The sequence below is a fragment of the Oryctolagus cuniculus genome, chromosome 7, assembly GCF_964237555.1.
Source record: "Oryctolagus cuniculus chromosome 7, mOryCun1.1, whole genome shotgun sequence".
NCBI lineage: Eukaryota > Metazoa > Chordata > Mammalia > Lagomorpha > Leporidae > Oryctolagus > Oryctolagus cuniculus.
Genome location: NC_091438.1, coordinates 39,000,619 through 39,023,414, shown reverse-complemented (window position 1 = coordinate 39,023,414; position 22,796 = coordinate 39,000,619). Strand labels below are relative to the sequence as shown.

At 59.3% G+C, this 22,796-nt stretch overlaps 2 protein-coding genes and 1 long non-coding RNA gene across 6 annotated transcripts in view; 1 reads left to right on the top strand and 2 right to left on the bottom strand.

Moving 5' to 3' along the window:
* Window positions 1–3,367, bottom strand: part of TAGLN2 (transgelin 2) — an 8,992-nt gene extending 5,625 nt beyond the window's left edge. The window contains exon 1 of one of the 2 annotated variants that reach the window (XM_070077488.1): window positions 3,064–3,367. The gene's annotated coding sequence lies outside the window, so the exon portion shown is untranslated. The remainder of the gene's footprint in view (window positions 1–3,063) is intronic. The other variant, XM_070077489.1, reaches the window with a different exon arrangement.
* Window positions 866–11,119, top strand: LOC138850517 (uncharacterized). Its single transcript, XR_011390345.1, has 2 exons — window positions 866–1,735; window positions 6,897–11,119. It is a non-coding gene; the product is annotated as an uncharacterized lncRNA (long non-coding RNA).
* Window positions 4,827–22,796, bottom strand: IGSF9 (immunoglobulin superfamily member 9). 3 transcript variants are annotated; one of them, XM_051858480.2, is made up of 21 exons: window positions 22,364–22,796; window positions 20,325–20,582; window positions 19,907–20,095; window positions 15,144–15,296; window positions 14,331–14,485; window positions 13,977–14,094; window positions 11,665–11,806; window positions 11,410–11,555; window positions 11,189–11,331; window positions 9,840–9,980; window positions 9,179–9,295; window positions 8,816–8,966; window positions 8,571–8,694; window positions 8,161–8,336; window positions 7,746–7,996; window positions 7,504–7,588; window positions 7,237–7,413; window positions 6,974–7,016; window positions 5,831–6,682; window positions 5,520–5,638; window positions 4,827–5,306 (listed from the first exon to the last, which is right to left on the bottom strand). In XM_051858480.2, the coding sequence occupies exons 2-21, from the start codon at window positions 20,380–20,382 to the stop codon at window positions 5,125–5,127; spliced, it is 3,522 nt and encodes a 1,173-aa protein (XP_051714440.2). In that variant the 5' UTR covers window positions 20,383–20,582; window positions 22,364–22,796; the 3' UTR covers window positions 4,827–5,124. The 3 variants fall into 3 exon arrangements, with proteins under 3 accessions (XP_051714440.2, XP_051714441.2, XP_051714442.2); XM_051858481.2 differs by lacking the exon at window positions 22,364–22,796 and adding an exon at window positions 22,071–22,274; XM_051858482.2 differs by lacking the exon at window positions 19,907–20,095.

The following is a 22,796-nucleotide window of genomic DNA, read 5'->3' as shown; positions in this document are numbered from 1 at the left end:
ACTCCCCAGTTGGCCACAGTGGCTGGAGCTGTGCCAAGGCGAAGCTAGGAACCAGGAGCCTCCTCTGGGTCTCCTACGTGGGTGCAGGGGGCCAAGGACTTGGGCCACCCTCTACTGCTTTCCCAGGCCATAGCAGAGAGCTGGATCAGAGTTGGAGCAGCCGAGCCTTGAACTGGCACCCATATGGGATGCCGGCGCTGCAGGCGGTGGCTTTACTTGCTGTGCCACCATGCCGGCCCCAATGAGCTCCTTTTCCCAGCCTGATTTCCAGCCCTCCCTCCTGGGAGCAGCTTCATTATGGCCACCTGGGTCTCAGGGTTTTGTTTCTAGGGCCCAAGAGGTGCCATGCCTAGGGATCACCACGGCCCAAGTAAAGGACGGGCAGGGGAATGGTTAACCCAGTCACCAGGGCTCACAGGGGAGGAAGAGCTCAAAGCCAGACTCTTCCACTGTCCCCTACCGGAACTGCCCCGGCAGGACAGATTTCACCTGCCAGACCCACCTCTGGGCTGAGGGTAGCTGCTGAGTGACCCTCCCTCCCCCAGAGGCGTGGGCACAGCTGGCAGGGCCCTGGCCTCCAGCTGCAGCGTATCTGTTCCACTCTGGGGCCACTGCCCTGGATCCCTGAGGTGCCAGAGCCACAGGGCGAAGTTCTTGGAAGGGGCAGGCCCAGCTGGGCCCAGCCTGGCCAGCAGCTGTTCCTCCGTCCCACCCCCACGTGCAGGCGGCAGCTGATGGGCTGAGGCTGCTGGATCTGGAGAGCTCCACACCCCCACCCCGACCCCCAACCCACCCTCCCATCCCCAGGGGACACACCCTGCCCTCTCCCCTCAAACAAGAGAGAACTGCAAGTCCTGTGGGCTGAGGCCAGAGACCTTCCCAGTTGGAAGACAGGTATGGGAGACGCCCAGCACTACAGATGGAGCCCAAGGAAGACAACAGCTGAACAAGATTGGGGGGGGGGGGTGAGTTGGCAGGGAGTGACCTCAACTGCACAGCTGACTAGCGGACTACAGCTGTGGGAACAAGCCCTGCTCACAGGGCTGCAATAGTAGGGAAAGACAAGGCAGCCCTCGGCCCCACCCAGACCCTGGGCTGAAAGCTTACCTCACCCCATCTGCCCCATCCAGGGGCCAATGCTGACCCAGGGCGGAGCTTTAACTGGGAAAACAAGGGGACTCTCCATTCACTGCGCAGATTAACACCTGGGAACTTCCCAGCTAAGACTTGGGGTTGGAACTATCTTAAAAGGGCATGATGAGGGCACTAGCCCACAAAGTGAGTTGCCACAGGGAGCAGGTAGAAGCCAGCACGCAGGCAAGACGTTGGGTTAGGAGCCCACCAAGGGCCCACCTCAGCGCAGCTCCCCAGGGGCAGCCCACTGGTCACCAAGAGTGGGGAGCAGAAAAGAACGCAGAGGCTACACAAACAGGAAGCCACAAGGCTTGGGCAGCAGGAGGGGCCGAGGTGGGGGCCGTTGCCATGGCTTCTGTGTACCAAACACAAGAACAGAGACAGGGTGGGGGCACCGGGCAGAACCGCCCACTGCACACAGTCCTGGTTAGGGGAGGCTGGGAGCCCAGGGGCCGCCCTCGGGAAGAGCCAGGTGCATGGGATTTCTGTAGGCGGCAGCCTCAGTGGATTTGCAGAGCGACTGGAGGAGGTGGGAAGTTAGTCTGGGTGTAGAGAAGCAGACTCAAGTAATTCAGGAGAAGGAACGCCCTGGGCGGGGAAGGTGAGTTCTAAACTGAAGCGCTCATACCTGGAAATCCTGGAGGGTGACGGAATTGAGTGAGGAAAGGATTAGAGACCAATGCCTGGGGGGGGGCAGGGGCAGGGACGAGGCTGAGGGCTGGAGGTGGGGCGGGGCTGGTGCTGCAGCTGGACAAAGACTAGTCGCTCAGGAGCGGTAGGGCCCTGCGGGTCCAGCCCCATCTTGGCCAGCTCTACCGTCAGGTCTGCCCGTGCAACAGGAGAGAGAAATTGGGAGGGGTTGGAGATGGGGGAGCTGGCCCCGTCTGGTGCTCTGGAGTCAAAGAGAACTGCTGGGGAGCCCGTCCAGGCCACAGGTCTCCTCCCACACCGAACCTCCACATTCCATCCCCAGTCCCACCCGGTTTCCTCCTGCGCCGCCGATACCAGGCGCCCCCAGAGCCTCCCCATACAGGCTCCAGGAGGCTCCAGGAAGCCTGCGGGGCGGGGGGAGGCTGCAGTCCACTTCCGGCCCGCAGGTCTGGCCCCAAGGCCGCTCCTCCGCCCCCCACCCCCACCGCCACGCCCTGGGCCGTTACTGCGGATGACTCACCCCCGCCCGACGGCCCGCCGCTGGGGTGACGCAGTGGTTTGGGCAGCCCGCCCGCCCGCGGCCACCACGGGCTTTCCCAGCAGCAGGGGGCACGCGTGGGGGACAGCGGGGCCCGGGCAGGGATAAGGGTTCTTGGAGAGCAGTCGCCCTCCCACCTCGAAGACAGGGGCACCCTGGCGAGCGGTCGGGCAGCAGCCTCAGACTTCTGAGGTCGGGGGCTCTCCTGGCGACCACCGCTGCCTTGGAGACGGCGAGGCCGCCTTGGGCGCAGCGCACGGAGACCTCCTAGCCTCCGCCCGTGACCTCGGGTACATCAAAGCGAGCTGGAAAGGCGGCCTCGGAGACTCAGAGCGCAGGCAGTGCCCACACGTGCTCCAAGGACCAGGAAGTGGAGGGTCGCACAAGAACCCCGAGAGCGTGGAGCCTGCCCAAGGCGCGCACGGGGACCCTGGACCTACGTCCGACGCCCTCCTTTCCTTGGCCCCATGGGGACCGGCTCTGGAGCCTCTGTTCCTGACGGGCGGTCCGTCTATGCACCCGCAAACCTCGTGGAACCCCATTGTCCGGCAAAGTTCAGCTTTGGGGGACAGGAGCTGACAGCATGGGCTGGGGCGGAGCAGTCATCGGATCCCTGCAGGAACCAGCCCTTTGACCCCCAAGCTCCCTGAGCAAGTCTCAGGCTCTGGCTTCGTGCTTTCTGAAGACCACGCACATCCCCCTGCCCCCAGTCTCCCGCCCGGACCCACGCTACTGCTCACCGTTCAAGCGGGCTGGACTGTTGCTCACTCCAGGCAGGGGCTTCAGCAACAAGCGTAGCGCCCAGCCGGGGCCAGGGGTTTTCTGGAGGGTCCCGCCTCAGACAGGGCGGACCAGGGGCGGGGCAAGGGCCGAGAAAGTTTAAAGGCGCCGCGCCTATAAACTTAAGAGGGGCAGGGTGGGTAGGAATGAAGGCTAAAGGATGTGAGAAGTCTGCCTACAACCGCAGCTGCAGTGGTCTCCATCCATAGACTTGTGCCCCAGTAAGAAATTTTCTGCCTACAAGGTTAGCTCAAGACTGTGGGCGTGTCTAGGTTAGCAAGGTAAATGGAGCCACAGGAAGGCAGCCTCCCCCCACCCCACTAGGGTGTGACAGAATTGGGGTTTGCAGGCCAGGACAGCATCCCCACGTGGTCTTGCCCTCCACCTCCTTCAAGCTAGGACAGGTGCTAACAGTGAGGTCACTCCTTGCCCTCCCCACCCCCATCCAAAGGGCGTGGTTGGTCTTGGTATCCAGGGTTCACAGCTGACTCCTGTTCCCCTGCCATCCCCTGTGTGACCTGGAGTCAGTCTTAAGTCCTAGGAGGATCAGCAAGGGGGGGCTCAGAGCAGGAGAAGGGTGGCAGGTGGGGGGAGGGCAGCGGAGTTTAGGGTGATATCCCCTCAGCAGTCCCCAGGGTGGAGTCCCCATTTACGCCTATTAGTGGAGCTGGTGTATAGGAGCCTCCGCACTGTACGTGATATTCAAGGACGTGAACAACCAGTCCCCTCCAGCCTTCCCATTCTGTCATTCCCCAAGTCCCACCTAGTCCTGTATCCCTCCCACCCTGTGCCTTCGTAAGAGCTCTTCCTGTGCCTGGGATGTTTTCCTTTCTTGATTCGCTTCTCCTGTTCAACCTGAGCTGCTGTGTGACTTTTGGGCAGATTCCCGAAGCACGCTAGGTTTCAGTTCCCTAGCCTGTAAAACAGAGCTAATAGGACCACGTAACTCGGCTTGGGAGAGTGCACCTGCACAGGGGAAGAGCTGAGAGTGGTGGCTGGCACATGGTGAATGCTGTCATTATCACCACCACCTCCCTTTGAGGAGCCTCCTTTGTAGCACGTGCCTTAGCACACGATTCACTGCATGTTTACTTGAGCTGAACTCCTTCCTTTGTGCTATGATAATAACCAACACACAGCTTTATCACAGAACTTATCGTATCACACAGTAACTATTTCTTTATTTTTGGCCTGACAAGAACTCCCTAAGGGCTAAGGCAAGTCTCAGTGAACTTTGTCTTTTTGCTAAACTTTGTTTTAGTGGCTGGTCTTTATTAACTGGCCTCATTAGGCACTCAATAAATGCTTTTTAAAAATATTCATGTATTTATTGTTACTTTATTTGAAAGGTAGAGAGACAGAATTTCTAACTGCTTGTTCACTCCCCAAATGCCCACATCAGCCAGGGTTGGGCCAGGCTGTAACCAGGAGCCTGAAACTCAACTCTGATCTCCCAGCGGGTGGCAGGGACCCAAGTACCTGAGCCATTAGCACTGCCTCCCACTGTGCACATTAGCAGGAAGCAGGGCCAGGATTTGAACCCAGGCTTGATAAAGGCTGCGGGAGTCCCCTGTGGCACCTTAGCTGCTCTATCAGGTGCCTGCCCCAGTAAATGCTTCTGGAATGCCGCTGCACGCACCCGTACTTGTTCAGGACGATTCTCCTCCTCTGTAATGATTTTCCCACCTCTCCCTCAGATTCAAAACCAGGTAACACACAGAAACATTTTTCACTTTCTTTATTTACCTGTAAAAAACTTCACCCGCACCACCAGCACCACACACACGTGTGTGTGCGCACACACACACAAACACACACACACAAGGGGCAGATCTAGGATCCCTATTCCAATCCCCACAGTCACCCAGGGCACCAGCACGGAAGTGTGTACATCTCACACCAAGCTCACCCCAGCCCAGTCAGGTTCTGTTGGGCACCACTGGGGCAGGAGGGAGCGAAGTCTTACTGGGGCCCTCCTTTGCAGGTCCACAAGCCTTTGTCCAGGCTCGTGTTAGGGGTGTTCACAGCAGAGTGGCCTGTTCAGGGTGGGGGGCTGGCTGCCGGTAGACTGGCAGCCGGGCCCTGGAGGCGTCTCGGCGGCGGCGGAAAGCCAAGAATTCCTCCCGAAGGGCAGCACAGCGGGCCTCGGGGCCAGATGCACGGGCTGCATCCAGCAAGCAGCCCTCCTCTGGACTTTTTATGCCTGCAAGAAGAAGGCAGGACAGTGAGGGAAGGAGCTTCAAGATCCCCCAGGGTGCTCAGCCATGAAGCTCCCTGGGACCTTCCAGCCTGCGTGAGCCAAGGAACAAGACAGTTCGGAGCAGAGGAACTGGGGCACAGGCACAGATAGGATGGCCGGGTCCTGCAGGGGGACACGCAGCCAGGAGTGCCTGCCTTTCCGAAAGGGCTCACACACCTAGCTCGGGCTCTGGTTCAGGTCTCCGTGCCAGGCCCAGGTGCAGGGTCTCCAGCAATTCCATGTCCCCAGGGAATTCTGAGTCCCATTCGTAGTTCTCATCCACAGATGTGTTCCTCCTGTTAACAGTGTGGGCGAAGGAAGAGGGGATCATCACACTCGGGTTGGGCCAAGGGCTCCCCCGTGAAAATCCCTGGACCTCAGCAAAAGTCCAGGGTGGGACTGGAGCCAGAGGCACAGGGTATTGGGGATGTCTGGGACCATGGAGCAGGGCTGCAGTAAGGGCAGGGGTGGGCAGGGACCGCCCTCACCTCTTGCTGACTGTCATCACATGTTCCCTTCGGGTCCACCTCTCAGGACCGCTGGCCCAGCTGCTGGTGTCCCCTGGAGCAGGACTGAGGTAGCTGCCTCCAGCAGAGGGCGCTGTGGATGGGGGCCGCAGGAAGGAGGCACTGCCTCGCCCGCTGCTCTGGCTGGTAAGGCTGCCCCGAGGGGCAGCGGGGAAAAGGCCTGGCAGCAACCGCTCCCTGAGAGTCCAGTCAGCCAGGGCTGTGTAGGGGGGTTCGGAGGCGACCCCAGCCCCCACTAGAGCCCCAGGAAGACCTGTTCTGGAGGGGGAATCTGGAGGGCGAAGGAACGATGACATGGGGCAGGGCCGGGTATCCATGTAATCCGGAGGCGGAGCAGGGCGGGGCTCCTCAAGGGGGGGCCAGTCTCCATCCACATTCATTTCTCGGAAGAAGGGCAGGCTCAGGTACTGGAGCAGGGGTCCGGGGCCCGGCACGGGACTGGGCGGGGCTGCCGGAGGGGGCCCCACGGGGCTGATGTCTGCAATGCAGAGGGGCTGGGGTGCCCCACTGGGGCTGCTGCTGCTACAGTCAAAGGACCGGACCAGCCGCCGGGCTGGCGTCCGAGGTTCTGCCCGCTCTGCGCCCGGCTTTTCTTGTGGGGGCACCCCGGTGGGTCCCATCACAAAGCGCCCATCTGGACCCCGGCTAATGGGCTCCAGAGGTAAGGGTCCCCGGCTAGGTGGCGGGTCTGGGTGGGGGCTGGCGGGGCGGGCGGGCTCTCCCCAGAGTAGACTCTGGCGCAGGCTGGGGACTGGGGATCCCTGGAGCTTCAGCTTCGCCACGCTGTCGGGGCTGCCAGAGCCGGGAGCAGAGCTAGGGAGGACAGGAGATCCAGGTCTGTAGGAGGGCGCTCGCCCGCCTCTCAGGAGCCAGGGTCAGGTCTGGAGCACAGGACAGGGCTAGGGAGAGCAGATGTGGACAGGACCAGCACAGGGCACGGCGAGAGGTGAGGGCACAGGCAACACGGGACGGCCTGAGCTGGGCCCCCTGCACTGCCTTCCATTCGGCCCTCCCTTCTCTTCTAAAGGTGCCCAAAAAGCAGCAGAGGATCCCGGGACAGCCACTGTGAGAGCAGAAGCAAGCCACAGGAATGGGGCAACTTACCGCGGAGCTGACTTCCCCGGTGGAGAGAAGAGGAGGGGTGGATCTGCAAGAGCATGCACACACAAGGTGACACAGGCAGAACCGCCAGGCCCGCGGTGCAGACCCCCTGCCGCATACCAGGCGTGCAACCCCCACAGCGCTGGGGTACCGGCTCGGCAAGCCCAGATGCAGGACTGTATGAGCGCACGCGGACCGCGCAGGAGCGGAGCTGAACCTCTGGGGGACAAGAGCTCAGGACAGGGTCCACAGCGGCGCCGCCTTACCTTGGCGCAGGCGCTTGCGGCGGCGGCGGGCGGCCCTGCGCCGGTTCATGAGGCAAGCGGCCAGGATGCTCACGAGGACGGCCACGCCCAGGAAGCAGACCCCGCCCACCACGCCGGCCAGCACGGGCTGGGGCAGGAGGCCCGGGAGCTGGGTGCGCGATGGGTAGACCTCCAGGCCTGGCAGTGCGGGAACATTGTGGGGTCAGAGCGCTTGGCCGGTTCCGGACCCTTGCGGCCCCGCTCCGGTCCCTCCCGCCAGGTTCTCACCGGTGGTGGAGACGTTGGCGGAGTTGCTGGGATCGCTGACATAGCTCCCCGCAAAGGCCACGAGGCGGAACTCGTAGAGAACATCCTGGGGATGGGTTTCCAGGAATGGGGTCAGCGCCTGGTACCGCCCACCCGGGCCCCAGTCATTGCAGTTGGGAGGTAAGAGTGAGCAGGACGTGAGAGGGAGTGGCAGGGTGAGAAAGTAGGATTTGGGGAACCAGAGCCGAGCCTCCCGCGCATACCTTGATGAGGCCTGGCACCAGCAGCTGTACGTCCGTGCCCGCCACAGCCCGGTCCAGCACCTCCCAGCCCTGGGAGCCTTGTCGTCCCTCTAGGACATAGCCATCCAGTCTCTGAGGGACCAGTTCCGGGGGATCCCAATGCAGGAGGACACCCTTGGGTGTCCTCACTGCCACCAGACCTCGGGGAGGGGACAAAGGAGGCGGCATCTCTGTTGGGGGTGGCCGGGGGGCAGGTGGTGTAGTAGGAAGCCCTGAATGGACAGAGAGGCAGGTGAGACCAGGGACGCCCAGTGCCCCTCATCGTGCTCCCCCACCCCAGTCCTTCCACACACCTGTGCCCCATCCCACGGGGCTTCCCATATCCTGGCTTTCCCTACCTTGTCTCAGAAGCTCTGGGACGAGAGGGTGCGCTCACCTTCAGGGGCAGACAAGACGATCTCGCTGAAGGGCCCACTCCCCAGCTTGTTCTGAGCCAGGACGCTGAACTGGTACTGGGTGTGGGGCTGCAGCCCTGGCACCAGGAGGTGAGCAGCGCCCACAGGCACTGCCAGGGAGAGCCAATCGTGGTGGGCTCGGTCAGGACGCTTGGCCCTGAGGGGGCATGGAGAAATGGGGAGAGCACGTCATGAACTGGGAAGACCGAGAAGGCGTGGGGTCCATGGAGCTGGCCTCTCCCTTCCACTCAGCCATCAAAGGTTTCAGGACCTGGGCTCTGAACATCTGAACAAGGCAGAGATAGAGGGGAGGGAGGAAGGACAGAGGGCCAGGGGGATTCAGGGTGGAGAGGTGAGGCTGGCCTGGGGGATGGCAGGGCACGCCACTCACAGTGGGGTGTACCAGACGCTGAATCTCTGCAGATAGCCACCATCAAAGCCAGGCTCCCAGGAGACGTTGGCACCCTTGGGCAAAGGCACCACGGACACATTGGTGACCACATGGGGGCTGGTGCCTGGGTAGGGGGAGTGGAAGGAGGGATGCTTGTCACATACCCCTGGCCCCCACTCATCATCAGGACCTGTGTCCTGTCCCACACAGTCTCCCCCAAGCCCTGGGCCACACCAGGCACTAACCCAGCACGTAGATGTTTGTGGAGGTGGCCACTCGGGCCACCGCATTGCTGGCACTGCATTCCCAGCGCCCGTGGGCCTCCTTGGTCAGTGGTCGCAGGACGAGGCTGCTGTTGCTGTCCACCTGGGCCTGGCCCCGCAGCCCCCGGCCCACCTACAGAACCACTGGTCAGGCCTGAGGACACACGCGGCCACCCCTCACCAAGGGTGCCACGCATCTCTCCGGGCAACTCTGCTTTCCTCCCCTCCCTGCCCCTGCAGTCCTCTCCTCCCCCCATCCTCCTCCTTCCCACAAATGCCCTGAGGTATGAAGAGGCAGGGGTGCAGCAGGCATGGATGGAAGCTGAGCAGGGTCAGAAGCCTTACCTTGGCCCAGGAGACTGTAGGAGGGGGGTCTCCCTGGGCGGAGCAGGGAATGAGTAGCTCCCGCCCTACTTCTTGGAAATATTCTTCCTTGGGCCGTTCTACAAACGCTGGGGGAGCCTGCGGGCCAGATGTGGCATTGGGAGGGTCCTGTTTCCCATCCCTCTCAAAGGCCGCCCCCTCTCTGGGATAGGATGTCTGTCACATCCTATCCCTGGTCTCAACCTCGCTTTCTCCACCTCTCAACTTCTCTCTGCTCTGTGTCTCCGTTGCCCAGCACATAGGCTGGAGGGAAATACTGGGGCAGATAAAGCAGCGATGGGCCAGGGCAGGACTCTCAGGAGACGCACACCCCTCTGCACAACACCCCTCCTCCCGCCCCTTTGCTCCCTTCCTTAGAGTTCCCAAGGGAAGAAGCACAGCCCTGGTCAGTGCGAGCTGGGGAGGACAGGCCAGCCCACTCCACGGATGCGTTGTGATTGATGGCTCACCTCCCTAGCACCATTCTTGCAGAATCCTGGAATGGCATCTACCAATTGCTATGGTCTCTATGGTTAACACAGACTTGGAAGGAAGCCCCTCCCTAGATGTGTCTTGTTCCCCCCAACACTACCCCCGCACGTCAGCCCAGACTTAACACATCTCTTCCGCCCCGGGGCCTCACCTTGAGCAGTACACGGGTCACGGGGGAGGGCCCGGCAGTACCCAGACTGTTGTAGGGGGTGCAGGAGTACTCTCCCAGGGCATCCTCATTTCCCAGGGCAATGAGCAGCGAGCCTTCCGTGCCCTGGGACCAGCCTGGGAACTGGAGAGCAGAGGAGAAGAGCACTGGAGACAGGAACTCAGCAAGGCGTGACAGGGACAGGGACAGAGACAGGCCAAGCAACAGGAGGAGGTGGTGCTGGAAACCCACACCTCTAGTCCAGGTGCACCACCCACTGCATCCCATTCCTCCAGAGAGGCCACTTCCCACGGGTGAGGCCGTGACTGCACAGCTCCAGGGGTGTCACTCAGAAAATGACAGTGTGAATGGCACACATGGTGTGTGTGTGGGGGGGGCTCCCTGCCTGCTGGGGCCTCGCCTGACTGTCCAGCCAGTGATCCATGATAAATCCTCCATTTTCATCCTAAACCAGCTCCTTTCCTATATGAAAATCTCCTCTGCCCCCCTTGCTAGAGGACCCCTCCCACTCCTTCACTCTCCCTTCCCAAGCAAGTCATCCCAGAAAGTCCTCACGGTCTCCTTGCTAACCCCGACTTCCTGCCCTCTCTCCTGGGCCATTTCAACAGCCCCAGAAACAGCCCCAAACTCAGCTTCTAATCATGTCTCTGGTGCTGTCTTACCATTGCTGAAAGAGGCTTCACTGGCTCCGGCTGTCTTTAGACTTTTTTTTTTTTTTCTAAACATCCAACAAAAATGTATTGAGTACTACAACTGTGGAAGCCCAGAGGACACTACAATTAAGAGATGCAATGCCAGGCCTCAAGGAATTTAGAGTTTCTTCAGACAAGCAAAAGATCCCAATCACCTTGGAATGAGGTAATATTAGCCCAGTGTCGACAGCTCCTCCATTTGGCCCCAGCCTGTCTTTCCAGCCTTCTCTGTACCATTCATGTCCCTGCAAGCACTGTGGCTCCCACCAAATGTACAATTCCTTCGTCCAGACATGTACTACACTTTGTCATGCCTCTGGGCCTGCTTTCTGCATGGACTGACATCCAGCATTCCAGGTCTCCTCTAGAAGTCCCAGAACTTGTCACTGATCTATCCTCAGCCAGGCCAAAGAGGCGGGCACTTGTCCATCTGTGGTCACCTAGCAAAATGTCTACATCGCTTTCCCTCCCCTTGACCCTAAGGATGGATGCCTGTTGGCCCCAGCACAATATCTTGTGAGAAATGTATGTTCCCATGTCAGTGAACTGAATTAAACTGAGCCAACTCCACCCCAGCTGTCCTTCTGACCAGCATAACGTCAAGCTAAGACCTCCCTACCCTCTACCCCAAGTCTATACCTTGTCCAGCTGCAGGGCCTGTCCATCCTTGGTCCAACTGACAAAGAGCAGTGGGGGATTGGCACGAACCGGACACCGGATCACCCCTGGCATGCCCACGGGCAGGGGTGTCTCAGGAGGCATTGCTATCACCTGGGCTGGGTCTGGAGAAAACAGTGGCAAATGAGGGGACAGGCCCAGGGGAGGGCGGCAGGCAGGGAAGGGGCCTCAGTCAGGCTTACAGAGCACAGTGAGGTAGGCAGAGGCAGAGGGCGGGTGCAGGAGGCCGTTGCTGGGCACACAGGTATAGCGGCCAGCGTCATCAGGCTGGGCCGACTGTAGCCGCAGGCTCCCATCCACCAGGATCCGCACTCGGGACTGCAGGCGGCTGCAACGTGGCATGTGTGAGGAGAGGCCAGGCTGGGCCCAGTCAAGGGGCTCCCCAAGACTGTGCACCAAGTCCTTGCCTCCCGTGCTCCCGATGTGGGCAGCCATACCTAATATGGAAGACATTGGTGCCGTCCTGGAACCAGCTGTAGGTGAGGTTGGTGGGGTACGCCTCAGCCTGACAGGCCAGAGACACATCCTGGGAGGCATTGACCGTGCTGTTCCTGGGGGGCACCACGATGATGGGGGCTCCTGTGGGGAGCACGAGAGGAGGGAGGTGGCTTCAGCCAGAGGGCTCCCCAGACCCTCAGGCCACTTCTACATCTGAAACATAGGGCTGGCTCTCGCAGGGCCTGGGGGAAACTTGCTCTCCATGGAACAGATCCCTTCTCTCCCCACACTCATTCCCCTTCCCAAGTTCTCCCACCCACGGGATGAAATTCCCTGCTATCAGCCCCTATCCTGCCTGTCACACCCTAAGTCACCTCAGTGCCTCCACCCCCACCCAGCTGCCCCCAGGTGCTGCAGCAACCCAACTCCAGGCTCCCTTATGCCAGAACTGTCCCCTTTGGCCACAGAAGTCTGCTCAAGAACCTGCAGCCAGCCCCTGGCTCCTACCACATTAAGCTCACACTTATTTTTTTTACTCGGTCTTCTGGAGCCCTGTGACCCAGTCCCCCTGCCTGGACGACCACCTGTCCACTTGTGCCTCGGGAGTCCTCTCAGAGGGCAGCTGGCTGTCCTCCCGCCATGCTCACACCCTTTGCTCTCTAAACCTCTCAGTCTGGAATGTCTTTCCTGAGGGCCTGGCCAAGCCACACACCTCCTGCAAAATGCCTGTGACTGCTTGCTGCTCCTGACACCAGGCATTGTGCCCTTAATGACCAGGCACTGCCCTCCTTACAGCACCATGGAGAGCAACACGTGGCTGTATAGAGGACAGGCCCCAGTGAAGGTAGAATGCAGGCCTCACACAGTCATCCCTTGGTGCCCTTGGGAATTGGTTCCAGCACACCCCCACCCATGGCTACAAAGATCTGTGGGTGCTCAAGTCCCTTACATACAACTGTGTGTGCACAGAACCTACACCAGCAGCCCGGATGCTTTAAATCATCTCCTGCTTATTTACAATACCCAAGACTCCATAAATGCCATGTAAACAGTTGTTATACTGTTAAGGAAATAACGACAAGAAAAAAAGGCCTGTATATGTTCAGTATCAGTGCAGGCTTTTCCCCCTCAAATATTTTCTATTTTTTTTAAAGATGTATTTATTTATTTGAAAGTCAGGGTTACACAGAGAGAGGAGAGGAGAGGAGAGGAGAGGAGAGGAGAGGAGAGGAGAGGAGAGGAGAGGAGAGAGCTCTTCCATCCACTGGTTCACTTCCCAATTAGCCGCAACAGCCGGAGCTGTGCTGATCTGAAGCCAGGAGCCAGGAGCCTCCTCTGGGTCTCCTATGTGCGTGCAGGGACCCAAGCACTTCGGCCATCCTGTACTGCTTTCCCAGGCCTTAGCAGAGAGCTGTATCAGAAGTGGAGCAGCCGGGACTAGAACCGGTGCCTATATGGGATGCCAGTGCTTTAGGCCAGGGCGTTAACCCGCTGAGCCACAGTGCCAGCCCCCCCAAATATTTTCAATCCATGCCTGCTGGAATGCATGTATGTGGAACTCAGGGATACAGTGAGGCCAACGCATCCCTTCTAAAGGGAAGGTCTCAGCCAGGTTAGCTGTGCTCAGCTGAGCCCAACTGAATTCCAGTAACAGTCGTTGATGTAGATGAGAATAGGGCTCCGTGGTGTCAGGAGGTTCACAGCCTCACACCAACATGCATGCCCCCTTTTCATTGTAACATTGTTGAGTACTAAGTGGTTATTTGACTATTGATTCTTTCTTTTAAGATGTGCCAGGGCTGGCATTGTGGTGCAGGTTAAGCCACAGCTTGCAACCGTGGCATCCCATATCGGGGTGCTAATTCAAGTCCTGTTTTCTCTGCTTCCAATCCAGCTCCCTGCTAATGCACCTGGGAAAGCAGCACAAGATGGCCCATGTGCGTGGACCCCCACACCCATGAAGGAGACCTGGAAGAGGCTTCTGGCTCCTGGCTTCAGCCTGGCCCAGCCACAGCTGTTGTGGCCATTTGGGGAGTGAACCAGCAGAGAGAAAACTCTCTCTCTCCCCTTTGATATCTGTTTTCCTCCCTCCTTACCCCCCACCCCCGTCTTCTGTCACATTGCCTTTCAAATAAATAAATAATCTTAAAAAAAAAACTAAGTGAACATGCTGGTTTCAGGAAACAGCTTATGCCACAGCCCCCTCACCTCCCATGGCACAAGTCTGCCCACCCTGCTGTGTGCCTCCCGAGCCACAGGTCCCAATCCTCCCACACAGGAAGCCCTGGTTCCAGCCCTCCCCGCAGAGAACCTAGCACCAGCAGCTGGGTGGCATGGGTGGCGCTGCCCTCGGTGCTGGAGGCCTGGCAGGTGTAGACCCCAGAGCTGCCACGCTGCACCCGCCGGATCCACAGCGTCCCGTTCTGCACCTGGGGAAGGAGTTGGGTAAGGCAGGTCCCTCTAGTCACAGCCTCAGATCCTGTACTTCCAAGGCTGGCCAGCAGAGGGAGGCAGCACCCCAGGCTCTGGGCAGCTGATGCAAAGCCCCTCCTCCATCCCACCTCTTCCCAGGCCTGGACCCACTCAGTCCTCCAGCTCTACTCCCAGGCCCCCATACTCCCTTCACACTCTAGCTGGCCCACTCTGCCTACGCCCCAAGACTCACTTGCACTTGACCCTGGCCCTGGCCAAGGTCCTGTCCTCGGAGTTTCCAAGTCACGTGAGGCTGGGGGCTGCCGCGGGCCACACAGCGCAGGGTGACAGGCTCCAGTTCCTGTACTTCCAGCACCAGGGGAGGCGTCTCCTGGAATTGAGGGGGTGCTGCGGGGGAGAGAGGCATCAGGGGTTGCCAGAGGGGCTCACAGCTGGAAGAGCATTGTGCAAGGGCCAGGGGACCACTCAGGGCTGCAGCCATCACTGTCTAGCTCTGGGCCACGTAAGGCAGGCAGCAGCCCATTTCCATGCACTGACTTGTGCCAGTGAGCACAGGCTGCACTGTTCTGGGAGTCAGGAAGCCAGGTCTCTGATGCTGCTAATGAGGGGAACAACCAAGCCCCTGGGAGCCCCACTCCCTCCCACCTGTGGAACAGGAAGAGTGACTGTGCCCTCCCTCCTTAGGGGTGAGACAGAATTAATGTAACAAGGTGTTTTAAAAACACAGTGTTGTATTTCACTCACAGACCAAGGGGCTCCCCACGCACCAACCTATCTCCTGGGTCAGGGAGGCAGGAGGGGAGAGGAGGAGGAAATTCCTGACAGAGACCCAGAAGGCTGCTCTGATTCAGATTTGAAGAACTGAAAAAGGGTGGGAGTGGGGGGGAGGGGGAAAACACAACCACTGAGCAAACAGGGTGTGTCCGGAAGGGAGGGGGTCCTGGAACTGCTTGTGGGATGGAAAGAGAACTCCCTCTTCCCCTTTCTCCCTCCAGCCAGGGGTCCCCACAGTGGCCCTCCCCTCCCTTTCTCCCCAGCTTCATACAGTTGACTGTCAAGTGGACCCAGGAGCCGTTGGCAAAGTCCTCTTCGGGGCTGTGCTGGTCCAGGAAGAGCACGCGGCACTCGTACCAGCCCTGGTCTTCCACCCGCAGCCCCTCGATCTGCAGCGACGCCCCCCTTTGCAGCCGGACTCGTCCTGAGGAAAGGGCCCTGAATCAAAGGTGCTGAAGGGACCCCATGGGAGCCTCAAACCCCTGGGCACAATGTTCAGAGCAGTCTCAGTCTGCCCAGGTGTGCTGAGAGCAGGGTCTGCAGAGGCACAGATGGGGTTGGGATCACCGAGGGCAGCGCCCTGCGTTCAGCTCTTCTGACCACGTCAGGTCTGACTTCGAATAGACAGACACCCAGGAGGCAGCAGGTGGATGAACTGCTCCGATGAACGCTTCCTGAGCTGTTCTAGGGAGGGGAGGGCCAAGCACTTGCTCCCCTACACCACCCCCCACCCCCAGGGAATCTTACTCAGTCCACCTACAAAGGGGGCTGTTTTTGGGAAAGCAACACAGGGACTCCCAGAGGACCCTGTCTCCGGAAGCCTCAGCAGTGTCTGGGGCCCTAGCAGGGCCCCAGACCCCGCCTGCCAAAGCCCCTAATCCCCTAGGGCTATTATCAGCAGCCTAAGCGCCTTAGGGTGGCCAGAGTCCAGCCCAGCCAGGCAGCAAAGTCAGCAGCCTCTCTGCCCAGCCCCTCCGCGCCCCAGGGCACTCCAGTCCCAGCTGACTGAACAGCTCCACAAAGCCACACAACCACAGCCCAGGCAGACAGCTCCTCTCCACCCTCAGCACCCATACCATGCCACCAGGCTCAGGCTGAGGGCACCCTCAGCACCCTCCTCTGATGGGAGCACACATCCCAGACAGCTTCTCAGGCCCCTGGCAGTGCAGCCTGGTGAGAAAGGCGCCCCTTGGGAGCCAGATGGACCTAGGCACGAGCCCAGATCTTCTGTGTACCCCGCTGGGTGAGCTATCTAACTCAGTTTCCTCGTCTAGAACAGTGAGAGAACAGAAAACCCCTGGGGAGGTGTGGAGGGGAGAGAGAGGGTAGGGAAGGAAGGCAGCACAGTGCCTGGCATCCGTGAGTGCTCGGATAGAGGCTTTTGAACAAATGAATGGGCTCAAGGTTTGAGATCAGAGGGCTATACCCAAGACTGGCCCTGTCCCTTATCTGGTAACACATCTCTCCCTGCATCAGTGGACCGCACCACCCACCCCGAGTCAGCTGACCAGAAACTTGCTATCACCTGGATTCCTCTATTACCCCACAGCTACATACTTGCTCAATCCCACCTCCTAAATATGTCCATTTCCTTATTTATGTATTCACCTTGACACCTGTAGGATCTCTCACCTGGGCTACTCCGACAGATAACTAGCAGGTCTTCCTGCCCACAACCTCCTCCCTTGTTGCCCACCCTGACCTTGGCCTCTGAGATGGACAGATGACACTTGCTACAGCCTGTGGGGTAGGAAAAGTCCTTTAGCCCTGCACCCACCTCAGCCCTCCTTGGAGCTGCTGGTACATTCACCCCTCCAATCTGCTTCTGTTCTGCCTCCTGAGTGACTTTGCCGAAAGAGAACTGAGTGAAGAGAGTGACCAAGCTGAGGCTGACTTGGGTCTTTTTGTCCCCCCCCCAAGAATGTGTTCCAGGGGTGTGGAGTCTCTGGTATGGGTGGACCTGCTTACAGGGCTGGATGTTTAACTTCCCTCCCTGAGATAAGACTAGGCCCAGCAGGTAAATATTTAACATAACCATACCCTCCACCACCACCCACCCCCCGTAGGACTCCTCAGGAACCCCAAGCTGCCTGCCCACTTAGCCCTGAGGATCTCTTCTATGCCCATAGCCGTATGATTGCCACCTCTTCTATGTCCCACAGGATAGTAGCACTTCATTATGTTGACCTAGCACTACAGAGAAGGAAGGAAAGAGACTGAGTATAGGCCACATAGTAAGTATTAGGCATTGTTACTAATATTCTCAAGAATTCCATTATAGATGAAGGAACTAATGTTAAGTTTCTGTCCATGGGTGGTAAGTAACAAAACCAGGCCAGTTCCCACATGCAGTGTGCTCTCTCCACACAGCTCTGCGGGTAAGATCCAGTGACGTTCAAGGCACCAAGCATCATCTGTGTATTCTCACTCCAGAGATGCTGGGAGCCCATGGGTAACAGTCTCAAATGTCTACTTCTCAGGATATGCAGTGGAGCATACTCTGTGCCCCAACTGCTCTGTGAGACGTGGGCTGCTGGACCTGGATGTTGCAGAAGAGCAGGGAGGTGTCCAGGGGCAGCATTCCCAAGTTCCCCTGATTCCTGCACCCACTTCCCAGAAGTCTGTCTTTCCCAGTGGACTTTGGATCTTCCCAGTTCCGGGGTATATGTAGGAAACCAGAGTCTTGTCTCTATCTCAAGCTTTCAGGAGCCAGGGAACCCGTACTCAGGTACACAAGCAGGTGTATACCCTCTATACTCTCAGAAATTCAGTGGTGCTAGCCGTGCCTAGACATTGCACCATGCAGCCAGGGGAGTAAGGAAGGCTTCTGGGAGACTTGCATTAGGCAGAGGAGAGGATTTGGGAGGATAAAAGGGAATAAGGGGAAGTCAGTAGAGTGACTGTGGGAGTTCTTGATGGAGAATGAGATAACCAGATTTTATCGAGTAACTCAGGCCACTGAGAAAATGCAGGCGGCATCTTAATAACACCCCCCAAAATGGAGCACCAAAGCCAAAGGTTTAAGGCCTGTCCCAGGGATGCAAAGACTTGGTTGGAGAGCCCTCCCAGGAGAGATGGGGAAGACTGGGACCAGGGTGCCAGTGACAGTTTCACACCAAGCTGAGCACCCGACACCCTGCAGCTAACTGAATCCTAACCTTTTGCTCTCGCTTGCTTTATGCTGCTTTTTGCTACTTTTGCATTAGTTTGTCGACCCAGTCTCCTCTGCTGGATGCCTTCTAGAATCCTCAAAGACTGGAAGCTTTCCCACAGTGCTCAACAGCCGTCGCCGTTCCCGTGGCTCCCCACACATTCTAGGCCACCAGTCTCACGCACAGTCCCAAGCCCATCTCCCCTCCACTGGCCAGAGAGTTTATGACAGAATGGCATTGTCCTTAGCAACCTCCACCTCCTGTTGCTTAGCAACTGCAGTCCGGAGTCCCCTACACAAAGGCTGAGAGGCCCCTTCCACACTGTGAGGCAGTCAAAGGGTTAATGGGCTCAGGGGCCTCCCTGCGGGGGTCCTGACTCCCCTAGACCAATTCAGACCTGACCAGGAGCTCCAGGCCAGCAGGGGTGGGAACAGAGGGTAGGGGCGGCAAGAAAGCCCCACAGGTTGCTGCTTACAGCCCTTGCGGCTCAAGGAACGACACAGGGACCAAAGGAAAACCCACTGGTCATGAAGTCGCCAGCCGCCCAGTGGCTTGTCGGCCTGAGGCACTTCATGACAAGACAGAAGCTGGAGCAAAGGAAAAGTTTCACATCTCCCTGGTGGGGTCCCAGGAAAAGCCCTTCTCCCACCTCTCCTGCACCTCCCGCTTGCCTTGCCCCCTCCTTCTCCCCAAGGCTGGGGGCGCTGTCAATCTGTCCAGCCTCAGCCCCTCCCAGGGTAGCCCCAAACCCCTCCCAGGCTGGTGCAGCCAGAGGCAGGGAGGGAGGGGGCTGGCGGGCACAAGCCGATTTTCTCCACTGCACTAATTGGGGTCGGCTCTCACCCGTTCCCACAGGCCTTGTGTAGACACACACACACACACTCCCACCAGGCTGTTTGCCAATAACTGCCCCCACTCGAAAATAAACTCTTCCCTTCCGATGCACCTGCCCGCGCCTCCTCCCCTCTCTGCTCGGCCCACCCCGTGGCAAGAGCTCAGCCAATCCCAGGGCTTCCCTCAGGATTCAAACCAAAGAGGCAAAAGGCGGGAGCCCACCATCCACACCCAGGTGGCCTTCCCTGGGCCTCCCCTCCAAGGAGGGGGCAACAGGGCTCTCTCTGGCCCAGCAGCCCAGGCCCATCCTTGGACCTCCCACAAGGCCCTCTGAGCAGTGGAGCTAAACCGCTCAGATTAAGGCTCCATCTGGGATTGGAAAGAGGCTGAGCCACTCGAGGGAGCCAGCTGGGGCACAGCAGAAGGCTGCAGGGGGGCCAAGTCTGCACAGGAGCCCACCCCACCCCGAGGCAGCACCCCAGCCCTGTGCCATTCAGGCGCTGACTTTCCGGGAGTGAGGCCACCCACCCACCCGCAATGTGCACCTGCCCTTCTGCAGTAAGAATCAGGCTGAGCCTCCACTGAGCAGCAGAGAGGCTGCAGCCCCATTCACCCTGTGGCCCATCCGCCCACCCTTAGAAGACTGAGCTAGGACTGAAGACAGTGGACAGGAGAGGACACGGAGTGAGCAGATAGGGCCAAGTAGGGGAGACAGTGGAAGAGGGGCCTGCCATCTGGGAGGTTTCAAGATGAGACCTGGAAAGAGCGGTTAGCGAATTAGGGTGCCTACTCAGATCAGGGCTGCAGATCCCCTCTGGAACAGACTACCTGGAGCTCCCAACAGCACAGCCATCACCTTGTGCAAGCGCATGCACGCAAGCATGTGTAAATGAAAGGATCCTAAAGCGAATTAACACTGCCTGGGACAGAACTGGGCCTGTTAAACAGGGTCAAGGCAGTGGAGCTGGGGATGAGAGTGGGGCAGCGACAGAGCAGTTGATATGCGGCCTCGGCCCCACTCTACCTCCCTCCTAAGCAGAAGTCTTACCCACGTAATCAGGGTCGATGCGCGGGGAGTAGAGGCCAAACTGGATGAAGATGGGAAGCAGGAATCCAAAGCGCAGCCACTCGATGACGTGCAGGGGCGGCCGGCCGGCCGGGGGCAGCAGGTCGCAGCCCAGCACAACACTCTCCCCAGCCCGGCCCACCACAGAGACCACCTCAGGCTTCCCTCGACCTGCAAGGTGGGTTGGCAGCAGGGCATAGTGGGGGGCTGGAGTCAGGGCTGGGACAAGAGGCTCCATCCGTACCTCTGTAGGCTCCCCAGGACTCTGGGGGACAGTAGGATCCCCCAACTTCTCCAGGACCAGTCCCAGTCCTCCCCTCCCCTCCCGTGTTAACAAAGAACCTCTTGGGGGACACCAGCTACCCGTTGGGAGTTCTTGAACCACAGGGACGCAGCTCACCGTCAGCCCCCTGGCTGATGATCAGGCTGAGGATGGCCAGACTGAGGCACCAAACCATAGCCCAGCTCTCCCGCTTACCCGGCCCCTCCTAGCCACAGGAGCTCAGTTGGAGGGGCCGAGTGAGGTCTTCTGCCCAGCACGCTGGGGTCGCTTCTGCTGATGGGCCTCAGTAGCAGCTTTCCGCTCCCACTCGTCCAAACTCTAAGGGTTTGGCTCATGCAACCCCTCCAGACGCTGTTCTCTGAAGAACCACCAGATCTAGAAGCAAGGGCAAGGCAACACACAGGGCTGGTCAATCCTGGAGCCCAGAAGACATACCAAAAGACATCAGAGCTAGCATGGCAGCACTGGGAGCAAGGTAAGGGGGAGAGGGGAGTTGGGAAGATCTTAAGGAAAGCAGAGGGATTCTGGGGGTGCTAAGCATTTTCTAAGAGCCTTGGAAAACAGCTGGGAGAAAGTTGGGGCTGCTTCCACACTTGGAAGAAGATTTTTCAGGGAAGCATGGAATATTAAGACACCCCCCCCCCCATGGCCCAGGCTGTCTCTTCTCTTTCCTTACTCCTGATGCTAACAAGGTCACAGACAGCAAGATGGAACCCATCCTCTCATCTCCACCCTACTGTGACCAACAAGACCCTGAGGATCTCTGCTCAGGCAGCAGGGGCCAGTCTAAGGCATTAGAATCCAGGCCCCTCAGTGCTCTCGCCCCCCAAAATGGCCCCTAGGGCACCCCCCACAACCATTTGCTCTATTTCCCATCCTCTATGAAGACTGCTAGAAGCTGGGGACCCTGTGGCCTCTTTCTCCACTCAGCCTCCCCAATTCTGCTTTGGCAGTGAGTGAGCCAGGCACAGCAGAGAGGAGGAGCTGCCTCCCTCAACTGCTGGTCTGGGGCCCAGGCAGCATCCCCCAGGTCTGGGCAAGTCCTAGGGTTGGCAGCTGGCCCACCCTCTCCCTCATGCCGCCAGGCAGCTCTCCCTCCACCAGGTACCAGGCCCAGGTGCCTGAGCCCAACTCCACCCACTCCTTCCCTCCAACATCCTCAGGGTGCTGAGTTTGCCCAGCCCTCCCCTCCACAACCCTGGGGGCATGCTTCATGAGTGGTTGAAGTGCCCGTGGGCGCTCAGTTGCACACAATGAGCCCTGGGCATGGCGGGCAGGAACTTCTGAAAGTCTTACCCACCAGGTCCTAGGGCAGCCTGGGCCAGGCAAGGCGGGCTGGAATGTGCTGGGGCCTCCACCTGACCTCACAGCTCAGCACAGGCCATAAAACATCCACCACATGCCAGTCAGATCCCTGCCTCTACTTAGGGCTGGTACATCTCACTCACTCCTGGCAATTCCCCCCCAGGCATTCCCCCTGCTTCCTGCTGCCTCAGCCGGCTATCCCATACTTTCCTGAAAACCCTTTTTTCCAAGTGTAGAAATCCCCAATTCTTTCCTGAGCCGACTGTGTGAGACCCAGGCATCCCCAGAATGGGATGCATTTCCTAAGATCTTTCCAACACCCGAACCCCCACCATTTCCACCCCACTCCTCCTCTTTCCAGTCTCCCCATTCTCCCAGGACTCCCTGCCCAGTTATCCCCACTTCTCAACCCTCTCACACCCGATCTCCAACTGCGGCAGGACCCCTCCCGGTCTCCTCCTGAAAATGCACCCTCCCCCCCTTCTCCCCATCCTCTCCTCCCGGGAATTCCCCTCCCGGAATCCCTGCCTCAGCCCACAATACACTTCTGATGCCCACCTCAGCAATCACCTCTTCCCCGCATCCTCTGGCCCCTTGGAACTCCTCGCGCCTTCAGAGCCCACCGGGAACTGCTCCGTAGTACCGCCAGACGGCCTCCAGTTCCCCAGGACCCCCGCTCGCCCACCAACGATTCCACCTCACTCCCCGGAACTCCCCTAGTTCTACTCCCCATAGAATCCCACTTCTCTCCAGAGCTCCCCGCCTTCTGCGGTCCCCCACAACTCTACACCGCTCTTCTCGCCCCCGCCAGTACCCCCACTTCTATGCCCCCAGGACGCCCCCGCCCTCACCTGCTCTGCACCGCTCGGTTCCACTCCCGCAGCCACACAATAGGGGGCGGACCCGCCTCCCCGCCTCGGATGCCCCGAGCGCCTCCCGTCGCCCTGGAGACCGCCTAGCCCCCTCCCGCGGCGGCCAATGGGCGCCGACAGAGGGCGAGGCGAGGCGGGCGGGACCCTGCGCCGCCTGGGAGTTGTAGTTTCGGGAGAGGACTCGGCGGCACGTGGTTCCTGGTCGCCCCCTCGTGGAGCTCTGTCCAATCAAGCTGGCAAAGGCGAGAGGGCCGCTTCCCGCCGCCTGCCAAGTGGGGCTGCCGGGTCAGGCGGTGCTCCGGGGGTCGCGGGGGCCGGCCCCTGAGCAGACTCCGAGCGCGCCCGTCTTCGTTAGTAACCTGCCTCCGACCCTCTCTGTCCTAACTGACGAGCCGCGACGCCTGAAATCTGA

Excerpts from the sequence above, each read along its gene's own strand:
- IGSF9 (XM_051858480.2), bottom strand. The coding sequence starts at position 20,382 with ATGGTTTGGTGCCTCAGTCTGGCCATCCTCAGCCTGATCATCAGCCAG. Across the intron at positions 7,997-8,160 it reads CGTCTTGTCTGCCCCTGAAG|GGCTTCCTACTACACCACCT; the intron begins GTGAGCGCACCC and ends CTGTCCATTCAG. Across the intron at positions 7,589-7,745 it reads TGGTGCCAGGCCTCATCAAG|GATGTTCTCTACGAGTTCCG; the intron begins GTATGCGCGGGA and ends ACCCATCCCCAG.